Source organism: Pogonomyrmex barbatus, unplaced genomic scaffold (genome assembly GCF_055798465.1).
Source record: "Pogonomyrmex barbatus isolate J1 unplaced genomic scaffold, ASM5579846v1 scaffold18, whole genome shotgun sequence".
Lineage (NCBI taxonomy): Eukaryota > Metazoa > Arthropoda > Insecta > Hymenoptera > Formicidae > Pogonomyrmex > Pogonomyrmex barbatus.
Window position 1 is genome coordinate 3,057,963 of NW_028297114.1, and position 21,851 is coordinate 3,079,813.

At 39.3% G+C, this 21,851-nt stretch overlaps 3 protein-coding genes and 1 non-coding gene across 12 annotated transcripts in view; 3 read left to right on the plus strand and 1 right to left on the minus strand.

Moving 5' to 3' along the window:
• Positions 1-816: 816 nt before the first annotated feature.
• LOC105426199 (G patch domain-containing protein 2-like) lies at positions 817-4,586 on the plus strand. 6 transcript variants are annotated; one of them, XM_011637319.3, is made up of 5 exons: positions 817-1,060; positions 1,670-1,851; positions 2,573-2,930; positions 3,022-3,224; positions 3,367-4,586. In XM_011637319.3, exons 1-5 carry the CDS (start codon positions 1,041-1,043, stop codon positions 4,074-4,076), a joined length of 1,473 nt encoding a protein of 490 aa, XP_011635621.2. In that variant the 5' UTR covers positions 817-1,040; the 3' UTR covers positions 4,077-4,586. The 6 variants fall into 6 exon arrangements, with proteins under 6 accessions (XP_011635621.2, XP_011635622.2, XP_025073823.2 ...); XM_011637320.3 differs by having other exon boundaries at positions 818-1,060; positions 1,670-1,845; XM_025218038.2 differs by lacking the exon at positions 817-1,060 and adding an exon at positions 1,114-1,543.
• Tim9a (translocase of inner membrane 9) overlaps positions 4,248-21,851 on the minus strand; it is a 23,004-nt gene continuing 5,400 nt past the window's right edge. Inside the window, exons 2-4 of one of the 2 annotated variants that reach the window (XM_011637318.3) lie at positions 5,103-5,328; positions 4,739-4,955; positions 4,248-4,662 (exon numbers count right to left, since the gene is read on the minus strand). In XM_011637318.3, the coding sequence (XP_011635620.1) occupies positions 4,649-4,662; positions 4,739-4,955; positions 5,103-5,150 (279 nt within the window). In that variant the 5' untranslated portion in view covers positions 5,151-5,328 and the 3' untranslated portion in view covers positions 4,248-4,648. Of the gene's footprint in view, positions 4,956-5,102; positions 5,329-21,851 lie in introns of both variants that reach the window. The other variant, XM_089075016.1, reaches the window with a different exon arrangement.
• Positions 5,592-21,851, plus strand: part of LOC105426201 (uncharacterized) — a 73,640-nt gene continuing 57,380 nt past the window's right edge. Inside the window, exons 1-3 of one of the 3 annotated variants that reach the window (XM_089075011.1) lie at positions 5,592-5,867; positions 8,258-8,681; positions 9,106-9,202. In XM_089075011.1, the coding sequence (XP_088931137.1) occupies positions 8,300-8,681; positions 9,106-9,202 (479 nt within the window). In that variant the 5' untranslated portion in view covers positions 5,592-5,867; positions 8,258-8,299. Of the gene's footprint in view, positions 5,868-7,351; positions 7,712-8,013; positions 8,682-9,105; positions 9,203-21,851 lie in introns of those variants that run through there. The other 2 variants (XM_011637323.3, XM_089075010.1) reach the window with 2 other exon arrangements.
• TRNAT-CGU (transfer RNA threonine (anticodon CGU)) lies at positions 17,072-17,143 on the plus strand. Its single transcript has one exon. It is a non-coding gene; the product is annotated as a tRNA-Thr (tRNA).

A 21,851-nucleotide genomic window follows, 5' to 3' on the forward strand; every position in this document is an offset into this window, starting at 1 on the left:
AATTTAATCTCTCGGTGATTAATTCCAGCAGTATTACTTGCAGAAAAATCCCAATTATACTTCTTGTTTGAATCTCTTATAGAATCATCTGATTTAATATTGGAAATTACTAATTTTAAGTAACAATGCTTTTAATAAATGCTCAAAATAAATTATGAATTATTATCTTCTAGTATTCTAGTCTTCTAGTATAGTAATTAAATTTCTATAAGGAATCTATTTTGGTTTTCGTAATTACCATGTACTAAATTAAAAATGGTTAATTCTATTCATTAACAGAATATTACAAGTATTATAAATAAATTAATTGCGAATTAATTTAATTTAATTAATAAATTTATTTGAATGTAGATTACCTTTAATCATGATTTAATTTATTCTGTATTTTTTTCTAATTCTTAAGAATCCCTTAAGGAACTAAAATAAGATAAAAAAGCAATTAAATGTTAATTTATACTGATAAAAATGGACGTTATTCAATCGACAGGTAAAAAATGTTTCATATATAAGATGTATAGATAATTATATGAAATCATAAAGGGATACAGGATATAATTATACATAATTTTATGTTACATATAGTGAATTATAAATAATTATATATGTAAAGTATATTTTTACCGGAAGATTAACTTTTTTTTAAATCTCGATTGAACTTACTTTTTACAGTTTAATTTACCTTTTATCTTTTTTTTAAATTATTGGAGTTAGAAAAGGATAAATAGTAAGTTAAAGTTAATTTACTAGTAGTAGAAATAGACTCATGGTGCCCCTGTCGGGGACGCGTTCTCATGTAGCGACCGACGCGTCGGCACGATTGCACACACGACATCGAATACGCGCACCGTACAAGGTATATCTTAAAGCGACGTGTGCGAGCGAGCATACGTTTACAGTGGAAAAAATACATTTGGACGATCCGGACGCGATCCTCCACGGACAATTGACGTTCGGCGCCGCGAGCCGCCCTTTTTTCGCTTCATTGTCGGTCGACAGGTGGACCGAGTTTGACAATGAGACAGTTTTGAGGCGAGGCTCTCATGGACATTACTTGTAAGAGGTGAGCGACAGGATGTTACATATATTGTCACACACGCCGACGTGAGTTAAAAGCCGACGCAATCGCGATTTGTTTTGACCCCCTCCGCGGCGGGCGGTTGACGTATCGCGGATGTTCCCGATGGGACGGCTCTCTTCGGCCGCGTGGCTTACGTGCGTTTCCGTTCGGCCGCTCGGTGACGCTAACCAGACGCTAATAATCGGCCGTTGTGCTCTCCACCGCCCGAGAATGGATCGCGAATTAATCGCGGCGCTCGCTTGGCACGGATTCACGGAGCCGTAGAAAAACGATACCTGATCGGACGAAGATGTGAATACATGCCATGCATCTTTTCCGTTACACAGCGTCGAGAATCGAATACCCTCAGCGAATTAATTGCCGTTAATTGAGGAACGTACACGTTGCGAACCGTTGCGCGTCGAGCGAGACGATGCGACGAGTAGAATTGAGCTTGAGTGATCTCGCGTTGCAGGATGATATTTTGTGAGATAATAAAACGAACCAGTCGCCATGTAAATTCGTCCTATATCCGATACTTAATGTTTACATATGTATTAATTAGCAGAGTCGGACGAATAAGAGATAAGAGTTTGCTTGATGGGTTTGCAGCAAAAAACGCGTCCTTCAAATGGAGCGTGTTCTGAAAGCAGTACCGGCGGATTTAAGAGTAAAAATGGAGGCTCTTGTGCACGATTTGACTTTGGCACTGGAGGAGAGCAGCAACAGTGCGAATCTCAGGCGCAGGTGGGGCATCAGGAGGAGGGCCCGCTCCACAGGGAATATTCGTAAGTGTAAGGGAGAATGACTTGTTAGGTGATATTGGCAACCTACTGTTCCTTCAATAATATTGAATTAGCCGTTAAATAGACTGATAATACCTAATATTTTACAGAGTGAAATATATTCTGTCTTCAAATATATTCTTTATGAAATTTCAATATATTTAGGATAAATAGGTATAATTTAAATTCAATTTCTGCTCTTTAACAAGTAATGAACATTTGATTGAACAATGATTCATCTTTTGTTTCTATCGCTTGTTTTAAAATTAAACATTTGATGTTTTTTAATTGTATCATCTTTTGTTTCCATCACTTGTTTTAAAATTTAAAATTTTTTTGTACAATGACTTTAAATTTAATGTCTTAAGTGTTTATCATTGATCTTTGATAACATGAATGTGTCTGTGTGTGTGAATATTTGAAATTCAACAGTCATGAATACATTTTAAAAAGCACATAAGAACTAATAAAGGCAAAAAATAATATAATCGAAAAATAATTATATCAAGTATTTGTTTTCAGTTGATAAATAGAGTACTGAAATACTTCATTTATATTTATTCATTTTAAATATACTGCCATTTCTTCATGTATCAGAATATATTTGTCACCTCTGTCTTTGTGAATATCAATCTTTGCAGCTCAGAACAAGTTAAAAGTCAATCATGAATTAAAGCAAACATGTTATCAAGTGTATAACGAAATATCTAATATAATAATACTTTTGCAGCGGCATTAAGTATGAACAAACATTCGGATGATAGCTCCTCTTCCATTTGCGAAATTCGCATTCCAAAAACTACCAATGTTTCCAAGTACCAATCGGACAGCGACGACACTAATCAGACTAAACGTTTCGCACATTTCCCAAATTTGAATAACATTAGCAATATCGAGAGCGATTCAGTGAATGAAAATTTTGTGCCGAAAGCAAATACTAGACGCAAGAGGAAATTTAAAAGAATGGCCATTGATTCTGATTCCAACGCGTCCACTTCTCAAGCAGTCGCGATTATGTCAACTTCGACATTCGGCGGGAAGAAACGTATCTTTCGCAGCGATTGTAAAAACAGATATGGCGCTATATGGTGAGTTAATATAATTGTTCAATATAACTGTTTATTTTCTCTATTTGCAACAAAGAACAGTGAATATAGTCGCGTAACTTTTATATTTCAGGTGTGGGAAACGCAAAAGATCATGTAGGGAACGTTCGATAGACTGTGAGATGAGAGTGCCTAAACCGACAAAAAACGCAAAGCCGAAAAATCGAGACAAAATGCAAGGCGAAGACACTGTAGATTGTTCTCGTTTATCTAGTTCCAGCATCTCGTCTAGCGATTCGGAGGAAGGTCTTATTACAAACGACGAGGATAGAGAAGGTACGTTAAATTGATATACACAATACTGATTACATAAATAAATACATATACACACATACATAAACATGACTATAAAACAAATAAATATAACATAAATATAAAACAATCACGCAACATGTCATAAATTATGTCTATCTTGCAGGAGACGACGAACAGTCGGACTGGATTGGAGAATCGAGTTGGCGAGACGATGGAGAGAGCACCAGCGACGATAAAGCTACGTCGGATTCCACCTTCCAAATGATATTACACGGCGAGCATTCGATTACGGAGGCTAAGAAAAACTACAGACAAAGAATACAACGTATCCGCGAAGGCCTGAGCGGCAGAGAGATTCGTGCTGGACGACGTCACGTCGACAATAAACCCGGTTATTCTATTATAACATCGGCCAACGAGAAAGTCTCACGATTCCTACAAGATCCCACACAGAGCGAACTGAAACTCCATCCTATGCGACAACCTGAGCGAGAAAAACTCCGTCGACTCGCTAATTTGTACAGCTTAAGTTTAAAAGGTGATTTGGGCTGTCCGATATTATATAAAACACGGCATACTACGCAGGCTGTGTGCGTAGACCAAGTATCATTAAATAGATTCTCAGATTACAAGAGATTGCGTAAAACACCTCCAAATTCGCCAAATTCAGACTCAACGATGCAAACCGAGGAGATTCAGATCTCCAGCACAAGCTTCGATTCGCAAATCATAAATCAAGCGCAAAATAATGTGGGTCCTATACAAGCAAACATACAAACATATTCTTCGTTTGAATGGGAAAGCGAAAGTATGGATATTGAAGTACAAGGGAAGTCAAAATTCTCTGATTTTGGACATTCTAAGTCTAGTTAGACATATAATATATAATATATATAATTTGTTATTGTTTTTCTTAATATATATATGCGCAAGTGTATATATGCATCAGCGCATGTGTATATATCTCTTGTATATAATTCTTACATTATAAAAACAAAGTGTTAATACTCGTTATAATCTAATCATGCAAAAAACTACAAGAAATGTAATATAAACAATATATTACTGCAACTTTGAATTAAAATACATTTATAATTTTTCATACATTACAAATTAATATTGAAAAGTGGAAAATATAATATTTATACATAAATGTTATAGTATGGGAAAAAATCATAGTATATCCAGGCACAATATAGTTCAGAGTAAAATTTACATTAAATACAAGTTTACTTATTTAACATGTACATGATTCCATTACTTGTATAATTTATACATTTAATATTTTATATTATGATGTATTACAAATGATGTATGTATTTATTATACAATTAATATATCTTCTTATTTTAATCTAATAAAAAATTTTGAAATCTTGAACAATCATCTATCAAATATTAAATGGGATGTACTATCATCAACAATTACTTGAGGAATCTTGCGAATTATGTTTGTAATCCTATAATATTACAATAAGGCTAATCTTCTGAAGACAATGATTTTATTTATAATTTCATAATATTAGTTGGCCTGACCTTGTCTCTTAGCGGCAGCTATGGCATTTTCATTAGCAGTTATTTGAAATTCTTGGAAGCGTTGAGATACTCTCTGATTCATTTTCAAGTATTTTTCCATGCAGTTAAGGGCGCATTTCTCCTCTTTGGCTCGAACCTCTCGCGTCGTAAAGTCAGTTATGCAATCGACAAAGCAAATTTCAGAGAGCTTGTTATACGACGTCAAGAAGTCTCGAAACTGTGAAACGCAAATATAATATTTAGGTTATATTACGTATGTAGATAAATTGATTAATTGTCTTATTGAAGTTGATAGAAATACTTGGATAACATGTACTTTTAAGTCACACAGCAAAAATATCGTTCAAGTGCTAGAAATACATACAGATTTGATTTGATCAGCATCCACGTCAGTCGGGACTTGCATCGCCATTGTTAGAACTCAATATTTATGCAAAATAGCTTCGTCAGCCTTTACTACGTTCTCGTGATTCGTAAATATCGCATCAGCTCGTGATTGTTGATTTTGAGGTTAGAAACGTGCACGTATGCACAATCCATGTATACATTTTCAAGTGAGGTGTTTTGAGAACGCCGAAATGTATATATAACTACGACAAAACAATTAAAAAATAGTTTTATACTCTTATTCTTAATATATTTTTTATTATAATCTAAACTTCTTTTTCCGGTTTTACACTTTTATTGCATTCCTTTGCAAGAAAAAAAAATAGCTTTTTTTTCAAATATAAATTCTTTTTTATTGCATTTTTTGATACAGTTTAATGTTTTTTTCTTATGCGCGTTTTTTATTGGCGTTCATAAACTATTCCTATTCGAAGATTGTTTCAATCTTCGCAGTTGGCAGCACGTCGTCGAGCGAATTTCAAACCGTCATCGAAGTGATCGTCTCCTGAATAGTGCAATTCCTTCGATCGTTATATCGAACACTCTCGAATTCAGAAAAACACACTGGCGTTTCGTTACTTTCTCGTCGATCGGATCCGTCATTCGGAAACAGGCGCGGAGAGACGGCATGAGAAAGACGGAGGAAAAGAGATAAAAACCCGGAATGTACGCAGACGGAAAATCAATCGGGCGCGAGTTTCGGATCCAGCTGCTATCGAAACGCGGCAGCTGCGTTTAAAAGGTGAGTTTGCGGAGAAATTTTTCGGGCGGGAATCGAACGCGCGGTGAAAGTCAATCGAGCCGGCCGGGCTCCGATTAAGCGATCGGCCTGCTCGATCGTTTCTGGAAGAAATCGACGGACGTTTTCCGTGGCAGGAAACGAGCGGCAGATGTGCCGGTATCGCCGCCGGATCGAGACGTGAAAAAGGGCGCGTTGTTCGTCTATCGTACGCGCCATTTTGTTTCCGGAACGACAGGCGACGCAATCATTAGCGTTATCAAGGAATGCAGCTTTACCGCCGGATACGACAAGAAAATGGCAATTACTTTATGAGATGAGACGAGAAATTATTTTTAAAAATATCGACTATTTTTGCCTCTTTCTTTTTTTTTTATGGATGTTTAGTATTTTAACCGCAAGTCCAATCGTGTAATCTTTGATTTCTCAGTCTTTCGTACGCGTTCTGTTGAAATGGTAAAATTTAATTTAATTTGATTTAATAAAATAGGTTATATATAAATAGACCTAATAGTAAATAGAAAATTGTAGATAAAACTATGTTGAATTTTAATACGGATTATAAGGACGACTATAAAGTAAATTTTTCTAACTCCATTGGTCTCCTCTTTGATTGTGCTTTGAAGAATGAAGAGATTGAATAGTTCGAATATCTCTAAATTGAACATAAAATAATTCAAACCTTCCAAATTGAAAATATGTTTGAATAGTTTAAACTCAATAGTTTAAATCAATATGACATACGCATGAAATTAAAAAAAAGGAAAAATTCATAAAAAATTATTTTTTTCCTTCCAATAAATACTGTATTTCTAATTATATTCTTCCAAATTGTTCAAACTGCAAACATAATAAATTGACAGACCAAATTCTAAGTTTTGCCAAAATTATTCAAATTCGATGCTTATTTTTTTGGGCTTTGATTATTCAAACATACAAATTTTTTATCTGAGCTCTAATTTTTGAATCTATTCTTTATCGCATTGCAAGTTTTTTTTCATTTTCTTCCAAATTTCGGACATTTTTATATTTAAATTTCATTTTAAACAAGTATACACTACAAGTATACTTCATCTGATAACAGAACAGGGAGTTGATTGTGTATCTTGAAGCGAGGTCAAATTACAAAAGTGAGGAAATTTTCTAACTTTCGACATATGAAGTTACAGATAGTTCTAGTGAATTTTCTCACTTTTGTAATTTCCACCTCGTTCCAAGATACATACTCGACTCTCTGTTCTTTTATTATTAGGTGAATACGGTATATACTCGTTTGAAATGGGTAAATGCCCAAAGAAAACGAAAAAGAAACTTGCACTGCGATGAAGAATAGATCCAAAAATTAGGACTCGAATAACAAATTTTTTTGTTGAAGCTGACACTTGCCAATGGTGGCAAGTTGAATGTTAGGAAGCGAATGTTTCATCGCTCGTTTCAACCCGGTTCTCGTAGCGTCCGTTCCGCACGACCATCTCCATAACGTTTTCCGTCTTCGTTACGGTAGCATGAACTGCCAAGGGACAGCTGACAGTCGAAAGTCTTCCTCTTTCGAGCTCAACGAACCTGAAACGCGCTGTACAGATCGTACACGCGCCTGTCAAACTCTGGAGCGCGCGCACGTTGAATCGTCAGTCTCCACCGTGCTTTTTCGCGAAATTATCCCTCGCGATAATTAATAATAAATAAAGATTTTTTCTTTTTTTTTTCTATATCTCTCTCTTTCTTCGAACGTCGTGAAGTGATATGACCGCACGATTGTTTACCGCACTCTCTAATTCGCGCCGCAACACCGCCATAGATTTATAACCCCTATTGTTGCGTGTCGCCATTGCGTCGTTGACATGATTGTAAGTTATGGCAATTCACGCTGATTTGCATTTAATTCATTGTTTTTTCCCATTTTCTGTTTCGTTAGAGAAATTTACGTTGCAGCAAATGTCACATTAAGAGATATTAAATGAATTTTAAATATTATGTGTAATATTACACACACACACACACACACACACACACACACACACACACACACACACACACATAAGCCGTGAAAAATATAAAATAAGACTTCGTATTTCACGATTCGATTTTGATATCATGAAAGCAGACGATATTTCGCTACTATCTATAATTTATCGCGATCAAACCCTCTCTTTTGCAACGTAATTTATATTTTAACAAATGTTATTTTGGTTTATCGAGTATTTTGCGCTCGGAATTTTATTTCAAGATCTGCCCGATGAATAAAACGAGATTGGATGTATCGATTCTTAACAGCGTTAATTATTTCCAATCGTATCAATTTATATTCAATTGTACCCGTCCATTATTATTTTTGTGTTTTCTACATTTTCTGTGTTGTTGCAATAATTAACATATGTCCTTCGATATTTCAGAGAGCGAAATATCACGATCGTGGAAGAATCGCTGCTGTCAACATGTCCTCAAGAAACGTGTCTTCCAAGCGATACGCAAAATCCGTAGTCGACAGAAAAAGATTCACATCCGCAGGAACGTCGCCGCAAAAGACACGGTCCTCGAAGGACGGAGACGTTGTAATAAAAAGTTGCGCGACCAAGTCGCGAGATCCTCGCAAGCGGCAACTTCTTACGCGAAAGGAAAATAAAATGGTGCACGACGACGTGAAACACAAGGTTCGCTTGTTTGACGAAACCAACGTCGCCAACGCGGACAACAATGATGAGATTTACATTTTACGAAAGGAAATACACGACTGGAGAATGTCCGGGCATTTAACAGGCGAATTTGAACCCGATTGCCATCTTATCGAAGACGAAACGGAGACGAATTTTGTCCAAGGTAAAAGCGACGTGATGACGATAACATCTAACGATAATATCTATATTAAGATGTTAAAACAAATAACGTTGTAACATATAATAAATCTGCATTATACATATAGTATTCTTTAATACTTTCGAGTTATTTTCATTTGGAGATAGATGTGAAATTGTAAAAATTATTTGTAAATTTTATAGAAATTTAATACTGAAAGGTAATGATTAATTATTTATTTTGAGTATTAAAAGCACTGTTCGAAATATATAAATAATTTCCAATATTATATTAACCAGTGTTAAATTGGATTTCTGTAAGAGAATTCAAATAAGTTTATTGTGACGAAATTATCAATGAGAATTCTTTCATCAAGGTTTTCAAGATTTCTCTTATGTTGATCTAAAAAAAAATATTACGCGTAATGATAAATTTTCACAATTTTCAGGGAATTATGACCAAGTCGTTGCAAGTGATCCAGTAGATCCAGGTGTTCTCCACAAGTTACCAAGTTCCACCATCGTTGATCAGTTAACGCGGCGCACGTAAGTACATCAAAATTTCTTATCGCGAATGCGATCTTTATATTTATTGAAATTTTATATGCGCTAAAAATACGCGGAAATGGATTATTATTCCGGGATATATGCCAGGATAATACACATTAAGAATTCAAGCGATTATACTTTGTAATATGTCATGGAAAACCAGAAGATACGACGATTGCAAAACTTGCCCGGTTGAATATAATAAAATTTCCTTTTTTAAAAACGATTAAATTGATTCCGGCGACGAATATGCGCGAACGATATCCGTCCACTGTTATCAATCGACGCGTAATTCAATCGACTGTTTCACCCTGTATTCATTTTTCTCATGGCGTCAGTCGCGCAAACGACGACTTTTTCCGCTGATTGTCTGCTCGCTCGCCTAAGCGCGAGAGTTATCACGGCACGATTGTTTTCTCGCACCGTGACTTACAATAGCGCTCCGGTTTTTGCGCTCGGTGCGGTTCACCGGCGCGCTGTTACTCGCCAACGATTTCTTTTGTCAGTGTCCTAGGTAGAGTAGCGACTCGGGAAATGACTTGATGAAGGTAAGTGAGCAACATTTCCGCTTGCCGTGTGATGCATGCGACATCCATCCTTCATTTTCACGATCATTTTCATGCACGCACGTTTTCAGTATGCACGAATCTGACATCAATCGAGTCGTCGTATCTCGAACAGATCACAGTGTGTATGTATAAAAAAAAGAGAGCGAGATATATATATATATATATAGAGAGAGAGAGAGAGAGAGAGGGGGGGGGGGGAAAGGAGGCAGGGAGGCTCACGTCTCGTTACGTAAGTAACTGTAAATAAAGAATGAGAGAAGCACGGTGTGTGTCTTCGCCCGCTGTGCTTGCACACCCGTCGAGAGCAGGGGACTACGTCATTCTGGAATTTTCGAAAGTTTCGTACAACCGGTTCCCGATCGCGCGCATTGAGACCTGTTCGTGACTCGCCTCCGATAATGTCCGCTGCGGCGGGATGCACACCGCGTACCGTTTGCTGGGAGCCGATCATCGTTCACCGATCTCCCGGCGACTTCTGCGCTCTCCTGCAGAATCTCCCGATCGTGCGAACACGATTCGCAAAATATATACGGATGTAATCTCTGCCTTTTTAAGGGCGAAAATCAGCTCGAAATATCAACATCTCATCAGTAGAACTTGAGGATTGTTAGTTAAGTAAAATCATTCGTTTTATCCTGGAAATATTGAGACATTACAAAACAAATTTTGCTGAAGCATCTAAAAATTTATCTAAATACAGATCTAAAAATAATTTTGTTAGAAATTGAAATAATTATAAAAACTACTATTAAACATGATTATATTATTATTGTGTGATTATATTATTATTATATAAACATTCTTGATATTTTTTGCAACCAATTTAAACGAATCCTACATATTTCAATTGTTTAACCAAATTATTCAGATTTCTGTCTGATCATCAATTTTTTAGACACTTCAACAGCAGAACCATTCTCTTCGTATATAAATATCGTTATCGTATCGTGTGTCATATTTCATTATACTCTGCCACTACAAATTTTTTAAATGTTTGATGATAAAAATGTTTGGAACAATTTGACACCTATTGATATATGTATTATCGATAACATTAGAAATTTTTGAAATGTATAAAAAGTATGTTTTATAAGCTATACGATAAAAATTAGCGGAGCGCGGTGACGAGATAAAAATGTCGGCAAAAATGTCGCGATTATTTATTATTCGCGAGGCGGACAACGAGGATCGTTGTTAACGCGACACGTGCGGGAAACACACGCGCGAATCGAAGAACACGACGGAATTGAAATGCCGCATCGTCGGCAAACGAGCGGCGAGGCGGCTTTGCCGCCATGGTCGAGGACGAATTCGGCGATTCCCGCGCTCGTCATTCGAGGCACGGCCCCGGCGCCGAAAATATATTTTTATTACACGAGCACGCGAGCCGCATACGTCCCGGCTCATTAAGCACGAACTGGCTATTGTTCTCACTAACCTACAGCACTGTGCGCCTCATTATCATTTTTCATTCGTGACGCCACTGTTAAAAGGCCGGACCGGGACACCTCTTCTTCACGATAACCGAACGTTTCAAATACACCATGTCTCGTGGGATCGTTCCCATCCAACGAAATTAGACGAATTAACCTTCTCAAGTTGAATAGAATTATTCCTCGAAGGCCTTCCCGATTTAATAATTCGAGATCATTCCGGCTCGACACGTAGCTCACACGACGATTAAGTTAGTTTAGACAATAAATTTTTGTAAAAGCTTCACGAAATCTTATTTTTATTCACGGTTGCAGAAATATTTACCGATAACACGAAAGGGCATCGCGAATCGATATTTTAGACAATTTAATTTAATTGAGGTGGGCCGGTAAAGTCGAAGGTCGGATAAAAATTAAAAGATTAAACCCGATAGAAATCCTCTCCGTGAGAGAGATCGAGGTCCCGACCTTTATACGTCTGAACTTAAATCCTCGGCAAAATCGAAAAGATACGATTTCAATTTCGCAAGACGGCGTTCTTCGACATCGATCGTCGATTCGCATTTGATTTCACGTAAATATTCTACGCTTGCGAAATAATTGTTTTCAGAGGGGCGATTTCGTTTTCTATGGCCCGATTTTTTTCGGTTTGATTAATATTCACGCTCGTCGGCTTCGAAATCGAGACGACGACAATGTAACGCGATTCGCAAACAATGGCGAGATTTAAAATTAGGCGCCGGCTGATTTCCGAGGTGCGGAATCCTTTCCCGCGAATGTTCCATCCGCGGGGCCGCCTGTGTCAGCGCTAAGGAGACAGTTTCGTGCGGCTTTTGCTTGCAGCCGCGCGGCTTGCGTTCGAGCGCAGTCAGCTCTCATCCGGATAATGATGTAGGTTAGGTTCCCAAGCGGTATATATCGCAAAAATCAACATTCTTCGCGAAGCCGCGAGGCTCGCAAAAAGCGTAAACCGGTTTGCCTCGTAAATGGCACACGGGCGTGCGAACGGGAGACACGGACGCGCGGCGGATAAAGGAGCGCGTCGGAGCACGGAGGATGCACGAGGAGCGAGGATGCAAGGAGAGAAGGAGAGAGAGAGAGAGAGAGAGAGAGAGAGGGGGGGAGAGGGAGCTTCTCTGAGCGCTTCTCGGCGCTACTCCTTTGTGCAATTCGCTTTTCTTGGATTTCTGCGGTTTCGGGCCGCGAACGTGTAAATCACGCGGCCGCGAGATACGACGCGACGAGGTGGGCCTCGATGACGAGGGAAGCCTCGGTTTTTGCTGACGGTTTTATTTAATTTCCGTTTCACGTAGCCGCGCTGAAAATGATCCTAAATGTCTTTTATTGCGGCATACGTCGAATACTTCAGGCCACACGTCAGAATTTTTATTGGCTCTGTTAATTCTCGCAAGTACATACGTCGAGACGGAAAAGATTGGACGGTGGGGGCGACCGGAGTGCAAGTTCCGTTCGAAAAGTTTCTTCGTGACTTTTTCATGAATTCGAGAGATTCTTAAATTTTAAATATATTCGAGACTCTCTCGTTGTGACTTGATCGTTATTCTATTTATATTCGAAACCGGTTTGTCATTTGCCCCAGTTTGCGCCAGTATACTTAACTCACATCCACGACGATCTAGATTCGATTTTCTCAATCGTATCTTCGTCAGCTTTCCATTTGAGGAAAGAAGAATTGAAATGCAATTATTTTGAATTAAACACTTATAGAACATTTGAATACTAGAAATATACAAGACAGATTTATTTTTTAACAGGAAATAGGTAATTCAGATATTATTGGGCTAGACAGGATTTTTCATATTAATCTTAATTTGTTGGATATATATTATAATTAAATATATATAAATTCATAATATAATATATAAATATGTAAATGATATAAGTAAATATTTAGAATTTATATACATAAATTTAAAAAGAAAAGCTTCTAAGATCCTGCCTATCAAGTAATGCTATTGTTATTCTATTCTTTGAAACTTATCTTGGCCTATTACATATTATTGTTTATATATATATATATAAATTCACAAAATAATACTACTAAACAAGACCTATAAATCATAATTGAATAAAATGATTATTTCGTATTAATCGCTTGTAGCGGAGGAAGGAACGCGAATTCTATGTAAGCTTAATCGTCCAAGATGAGAGTATTTTCTCTTATTATCTTACACCTTTTCAAAGAAATAATATTACAAGAACTCTGTACATAATCCGATAAAATCCGACGTATTCCTTCGCGTTCGAGCGTGTCCTGTTAGGCTGATTATATAGACTGATAAGACGCGAATCCACATTGAGCATGGCGCGATCGTCGATGAAAAACGGAGAAACGGAAAAAAGGAGAAGGAAACAAGGGGGAAAAAGGAAAAAGAAAAGGAAGAAATAGGAACTCTTCTAGTCTCGACTCGCGTCTCGAGGCAGACGACGAATTTCCGGTTTCGTCGTACGTTGACCCTGCCGCGCTCGAGGGACCGTTCTATGTAGGTTATGTTTGTCTATGCTTTCTCTCCGACGTCGAGAGAATCCGCCGACAAAACCGACCGAACGAACCGGCGGCTGACGTCACGGAGTCGCGCGCAACATCGTGTAAAAGAAGAAAAAAAGGAGAAAAGAGAAAAAAAAGAGAGGCAGAAAAAAGAAAAAAAGGAGGAACGTCGCGGCTGACCGCCGCCGTCGTCGTTGTGCCTCCTCGACCGCATCGTAGATCGCCGTGAAGCTCGGCTATTCGCACGGCGCATTTAGCGCTCTAAATATGGCTATCCGAGTCTCGGCCGCGCGTTTACGTTACATGCGATTTTTTTCACGTACTGCGCAGTTAAGCGGCGGCATGGCGGCTGGCGGCGTGCATGCACACATGCATACGTAGAGCGCTAAACGCGACGCTAAACAAAGCAAAGGGTTCTGGAGCTTAACGCCGCGTGAAGAGCGCGCCTCTGCGTTCGCATATCGCGTTTACCGCTAATCGCGGCCATCCGATCATCGCGATAACATTGTACGTGATCTACGTGCCAAGCGAGTCAACCTTGGGAGATCTGACGGTAATGCTCATCTAATGCTAGAACGCGGAATGAATTACGAGAGAGGATGCGGATGTATCTCGAATGACGACTCTATCTTGGCACGCGAGAACGGAATTTCAAAATTGGCAGAAACGTCGAAGCGCGACGGAGTGCTATATAAGATCGCGCTCGTTTCCGTTAGTCAAAAGTCTGACATAATCGCCGTCGAAGGAGCGCGTTTGACTCAACGTCGTACATCGTAGAATGTCGCTTATGCGAACGCGCGCGCGCGCACGCTCTCGTTCGTGGTCGCCGCAATGCTACGCCACGCCACGCAATGCAACGCAACACAACGCAACGCAACGCAACGCAATGCAACGCAACGCAACGCAACGCAACGCAACGCAACGCAACGCAACGCGGCGACACGCTCCAACGAGTTGGGTTCGCCAGCCAGTCAGCCAGCCGCACGTTTTTTACGTAACGCTACGCGTAACGCTGACGCGCGTGACGTCAGCTCGTTCGGCGTCGAGCCAGCCGACGACGGCGAAGGAGACGGTGGAGGAGGAGAAGGAGACGGTGGAGAAGCGAGCGGCACGGAATTCTTGCGAAGAAAGCACGCACCGGGCATAGCCGAACGCGACCGAATGTAGCCGGCGACCGACCGACCGACCGAGCGAACATCGTGTTCCTCCGCGCCTCACTTCACGCCGCGGCATACTTGCACGAGGCGGCAACGTCGCGAGCGTCTGTTAGGTTCAAGGGTACGGTTGGCTTCGTCTCGTCGTCGCCGCCGCCGACGCCGCGCGCACAACTCCGCTTCGTCCAACGGGAACCTTGCAAGACGCGCGCGGGCGCGTCGCATCCCGCGCTTTGCGAGGCGCATGGATATTCTTTATGGCTGTTGCGAACGAAACGAGCGAAACCAACCGTCAGCACGAATGAATGAAAGAGATCGCGTATTTGGACGATTGATGCTCGATATCCGACTTGTCAACTTTTCCTAATGTAGATTAATTTCAATCTCTGGTTTAATTTATTCTCTGTCTTTTTTTAATTGTAAAAAAAAATAAATTAGATCGGGATCAAAGTTAATTTAACAATGAACGTATGTTGTTTTGTGAGACGTATCTATCCTCATCCTCTTGACTTTTTTGTAACTGCTCCATCAAGAGTTATTTATTTTTGTATTATTATTTAGTTCTTATCGAGATAGAGAATTTAAGTAAAAGTCTTTTGAAGGCTTTAAAAATTGAGTTATACAATTTCTTTATTGTTCTCTCTTTATGTATGTAACGCGATATCTTTCAATTGTTTTTTTATCTTTGAATCATATCGAGTTGTCAAGTCTTAAAGGATCTAACACCTAATGTAGACGTTATGACAAGCGATTGTTACGATATAAATAAAAAAAGGTGATTTAAAATGGTAAGCTTTCAGGCTCGTGTACTTTCAAACACAGATACGCATTGCTGCGTTTTCGTATGTCATACGAATACAGACGAGACAATACACGTTTCGTTGCGGTTAAAGGGGCATCCGGTCTTTTAATTGGATTCCCTGAATTTTCAAGAGTCGAGAATATTATGCTGCATACGTCCGGCAGATTCATGAAAGATCTATTGAAAGCAAAGCGCATTCAAATTTTATTTTATATATGATAATCAATTATGATGACAATGTGAAATAAATTGGATGTTGTTTTAGTGAAGCTATCTGACAGGTTTATTTATTGAAATTAAAATGAGTAAAACTTTATAGTAATGTTTTATATTGTAGATTATTTATTATTGTTTCATATAATGGATGTCAAAGAAATAAAGAGAACTTATTTTTTTTGATTCGAAAAATTATTTCGTGCACATATTATAATAATAATAAAAGATTAATTAGTTATTACATATTTTTTTTTAATCGATGTATTTTCTTTAAATTTTTCAATATTTAAAAACATGAAAAAATAAATAAATATTAAAAATTTTATAATATTTTATAAGCTTTATAGAATTTATAATTTTATAAAAATATTTATTTATCTTTGATATTTTACACTTTTTTAGTTTAGAATATTAAAAGAGGTACTAATTAGGTTAATATAGCTACTAGGGGTTAGGTTAGGTTAATGCAACAATAAAGAGATCTGTATGTCAGGACAGTAAGTAACGTGCAAGGCGAAGATGCAAAAATTCTCAGGCACCCTAGAAAAAAATCATGCCTTTTGTCCATGATCATATTATACATTGCGCATTCATTGGATAACATCTGCTTAAATAGTACAATGGTCTTACGGGCGCGTTCCGTTGAGTCCCTTTTATTACGTCTCAAAGAGCCTTGCTAGTACCCGAAAAGGGTCGTCCCTTCGAAATCTTTAAGACGGCCCCGACATCTGTCCTTTTCGGTCGGTCGAAATAGGGAAATAGAGTGCACGTGTCTCTCTTTCCTTCCCTCCCTATCTCCCTCCGAGAAATCCGAAAGCGTAGTTCATTGTGTTTACGACGCGCAAAACGGGAAGTGGCAACTGACATCTGCTTTGCGTCACGCAGGATTTCTGGGTCGAATTATTTTTGGAGGTTCCACGAAGTTCATCATCGTTGCAGCCGCCCTTTAAAAAGGCGCAATATCGACATCTAAACACGACACGATGCAGGAACAGGGGGAACGAAACGTTACATTCGATGCAAAACGAAATGCTTCGAGAGCATGGTTACAACAATATCGAGTATAATTAACATACATAATGCATACGTGTCAATCACATATTTTAGACACGATTTAGACAAAATTTGAAACGATAGAAGCATCTGAGGTATATCAATTACCGACTAAGAGTGAAAAACGTCTGCCTCTTTAGCTCAGTGGCAGAGCACTGGTCTCGTAAACCAGGGGTCGTGAGTTCAAACCTCACAGGAGGCAAATTATTTTTTGTTAATTGTTGTAACATTTTTTATACAATATTTCACGCAATTGTAGTCTGTTTGTTTTATAACTGATTTATTTCTCGGTTTTGCATTGACGAATTGTTAACTTTTTATAAACGAGCCTTTCATGGAAAGTATCTATGCGCATCTGACATGTAAATATTAAAAAAAAAAATATTAATATTAGGTTTTAAAAATATTACATTTTAATCTAATTTATTACAGATAGAATTGAAAGAAATAAGAATTAATTTCCCTTGCTAAGAATGCTAAGAATTACGATTTAATGAAGAAGTTAACAGATCAATATTCTGTTTCGACGAAGAATGTATCTTCGTTAAGGTGTAAAAGGCGAGAAGAATAACGTTGGATATCGAAGGGATCGGCTGAATTCGCGATAAAGGAACGATTTACGAAGGTTCTAAGTGCGAACTACGAGATAGACGCTGGCAATTAAAACGAATCGCGCATGAGGAGGGTGACTCGGGGGATGAATCGGCATTCGGTCCGCATTCGCGGTCTCGGATGTGAATGCGACCCACGTATAGTGAAGAGGAGGGGAAAGGGCACCCGGTTCTCGATATTCAGGAGTCTTACTCCGAGCAGTGTGTACCGTTTCCGTAAAACGTTTGCGAAGCGAGAAAATCGCGAGAAAGAGAAAGAAAACGAGAAGGAGACAGACAGAGAGAGAGAGAGAGAGAGAGAGAGAGAGAGAGAGAGAGAGAGAGAGAGAGAGAGAGAGAGAGACGAGGGGGGAGGGGGACGCGGATAGGTACATAGAGGGTTCGGGAGTAATACGAGCGGAATCGTGACCGGGGGAGTTGAACGTTCCTGGGAACGTCCACCCCCCATCCTCCTTCCTCTTTCGCCTTTCCCGTTTTCACAGCGCACGCCGCGACGCCGCGAGCGGAATACTAATTTTTACGGAGACACGAAGAAACGCGCGCGCGATCGATCCGTCGGTGCCACCGCCACCGACGCTTCCGACGCCGAGGGTTGCATAGCGTATGGCGTACCGGGGGTGCATGACCGAGTGCTGCGCCTGTTAGGGGTTAACAGAGAGCGCGCGGCACGGCGCAGCTCTCTTTCTCGACGACGTGGAATGTCGTTAACCCTTTGCGCTCCACCTCGCGTATCTCATGACACTTGTGACAATGTGCACATTGGCGGTCTCATCGAGTGCGAGAATCAACGGCTGTTGAATAAAAAATTCTCTGTCGCGTGCGCTTCGGGGAAGCTCTTTGGGTGCGGGAACAATGCTTGTAAAATGGATGATAATACGCGGAAATGAGTTTTCTGATCGAGCAGCACACGATAACACAAATAAACTAAACTGTCAAACTGATTATACTGAGCTAAAGAAAAATTTTTTGTTCTAATAAAAAAATGAAACGGGACTTTTAGATATTTTGTGCAGATTTTTTTAAAGATGTGAATCTGATTCACATCTTTATGCATCACATCAGGATTTGAAAAACACGTGAAAAGATCATATAACTCTATATAAAAGAGCATATAATAAATATTTCATTGCACATTTTATTACATATAAAAAAATATATAATTATAACCGATTATATCTGAATGAGGATTGTAAACGGATACTTCGAACGTAAGAGGTAACTCAAATCTTCAAGGTACTTATCCTCCTTTCAGATGTAAGCAATTACATACTTTTTTATATATAATAAAAGAAAAAATAAAATCTATATAAAACATCTAATTCTAGCCAAGATCAAGAAAAAATTTTTCTAAATTATTCAAGATACCGTGTGTCTTAAATTTTCTTAAATAACGATCCATTATAATTTTAATCAACGCAAAGATAAATTCTACAATGCCAAAGTAGTTTAGGCTTCTCTCATATAAGCAAGCGTTGAACAAAATAACTCCGAAGGAAGATTGTAATCTGATGAAGATTTACGAATTATTGTGCGCCCTTTTGTTCATTCGCGAGAAAACGTGCGAAAGCGACGGATCGGCGATTCGCATCACGTCCCGAGCAGTTTAATTCGTCGGGGAATATCGGCGTCGCAGCCTTTTCTTTCGCGCCGGGCTCGTAAAAGGCGCGAGCTTCTCTCCGATCGTGAAATCCGGTCGCATAGTAGGTAGTTACAGCACTGGTCGTGATCCAAAACCGGTTTTACCCGATCGGAGGACTTTGGGCGATTGTGTTAGCGACGTGGGCGAGGTAATGGTTCGTTCGAAGTGAGGCGAAAACGTCGAAGTAGCTCGGTCCCAGGCAAAAGCGAAGGCGATCCCGGGGCCCGATTCAGGCAGATTCGGTTGCCGGGAATTTATGTCTCGGGCCACGTCAACCGCAAGATCAAGGACCGCTTCTCCGAGATAAAACATTCGCTATCGTTGGGGATAACCGTTCGAAATCGCTCGCGCGCGACTCACGCGGAATTTACATACGGCCTGATGTAACTCTCTCTCTCTCTCTCTCTTTTTTTTTACGTCTTTTTTTCGGTGTTACGTGTCGTTTTCTTTATTAGATCCGCGTGTTAACATACATACGGAATAACGCCGCCTCCGGCGTTTATCGCGCGCGAGATTTACGTTCCTTCGAAGTCGACGCATCCCTCACGAAGAAAATGCAAATCCGACATTCCTGATGCACGTGCATTTGCATCGGACGCTTCTCGCTTACGCGGAGAGTTTAAAACGGCCGCGCAAACTCGCGTTTCTCATATTTCACGTTTATCGCGGTATTAGACACCGCGATATTTCGCAAAGGTATGTATTCAAAGCCCAAAACTCTCCGTAAGGAAAGATCGCTCTCGTCGCGCTCTTCTATCGGTTTTTCGGGGAAACTTTGCCCCGTCACTTTGCGTTTTCTCGAACTCTCGGGGATTCACTCTGTACGCAAGATTGAATGCACGACGACGGATCGTACGACGCGTCGATGCTAATTTACATAGTTAGACGGGGGTATTGCGCGCAACGTGGAGAACATTCCCGACGACGAGGGGAACCGAAAATTCTGGGCCCGTCGCTGCATCCCGTCGTACTCGTCGTTCGAGCGGTTATCCGCTCGCGTTGCGGGTATGCGCCGCGCATTCTCGCCGCTATAGTATTCTAGTATTCCGCGGCGTGTTCAGGGCACCCTCGGAACTACGAGGCCTACGTGACCGGCATCGAGCACCGTCGCGATGCCTCTCTCTCTCTCTCTCTTTGTCTCTGTCTCTTTCTCTTTCACTCTTTCTAAAAAGAAAAAAAGGCATTTTCCACGAATTATAAAGTATTCCGCAATTACGGAACATCAGCCGCACAGTGATTAAAAATAACTATCTACCAGGAAATCGTTTATGTATGATGATATAATTTGCCTCTCTTTCAGACGCGAGGATGTATTTAAAAATTATTCGCTTCGACTGACTTTCGAGGAATATGAGTTTCCCTCGGACGATGGCAAAATATGCTGTAAAATAATGAGAAATTCAAGAATTTTATATGTTGTAAATTCCTTTTCGAGTAGATTCATATAATTTTTTTTAAGTTTCCTATATTTTTTTATACTTACTTACTGAAACTGTATATTAATCCATTATACAATTTATTTTTAACTACTAGAAACGACGAGAAGAAAAAATTTTATTTGAAATATTCAAAAAAGATTTAGACAAATACATTTAAAAATAATTTTGTTGAAAAGATCATCAAGATATTTATGCAAAATATTATTATTCAAATTGATTTTTAAATATTAAATATTTTGCAATAAAATTATCATGTTTAAATTATACCCATATTTAGCCAAACTTTCAAATATTTCAGCAAAAAATCGTCTTTCTATATACGATTATTAAAATATTCTAAATGTATAGAATATTAATGAATTTAATCAAGACATTTAGACTCGAAAATTTTAAATTTCGAGAAAAATAATCAAAATGAATTGCGCAATAATGATAAATAACGATAAAAAAAATCGAGAACAGAAACAAATTGACCAATCCAATCGCCATTAAGAAATTAAAATCATTAAAAGAAACTTACAATCACAAAACAATACACCATTAGTGAAACATCCCATATACATTCGCGATACATAGAACTGCGCTCTAGATCACTTTAATGACCATGAATAACGAATGGGGGAGTTTCCTACTGCGAAGGCTCAAAGCAGTTTATCAACGAGAGCGGAAGAAATGTCGATGTTCGTCAACCTCACGAAGACAAGCGTAGGGCTTGATTTTATATCTTAAAATTAAGTGAAAATTATAAAAATGAGAAAATTTCTGTTGTAAAAATGAAGAATTAGCTCATACATAAAGTTACAGATTAAGATACATAAAGTTGCAGATAACTCTAGTGAATTTCTTCATTTTTGTAATTTTCACCTCGTTTCAAGATATACAATCGACCTCCTAAATCTGTGACTCAAAGCTTAAAGTTTCAACCACCCCGAGTGATATGTCATCGCGACTGGTAGCATGCATCGTCAGCGGGGCCCGCCGTCTTTATTTGCGGGGGGCCCGACCGTATCCTTACGGAACCCTGCAGAAACGTCGCGTATCTGAGCACTACCACTGGGTGTGATAAGCGTCTTATCGGCGCACCGGGCATTATAACGGAGCGTCGCTCGCTCGGCGACGCCGAGGGCGAGGGCGCGGTATCGGTATCGACACGCGAGGACAACGTGACTCACCCCGCACCCCGCTGAGCCGAGCCGAGGGTCGGTGCCTGCCGATCGATAG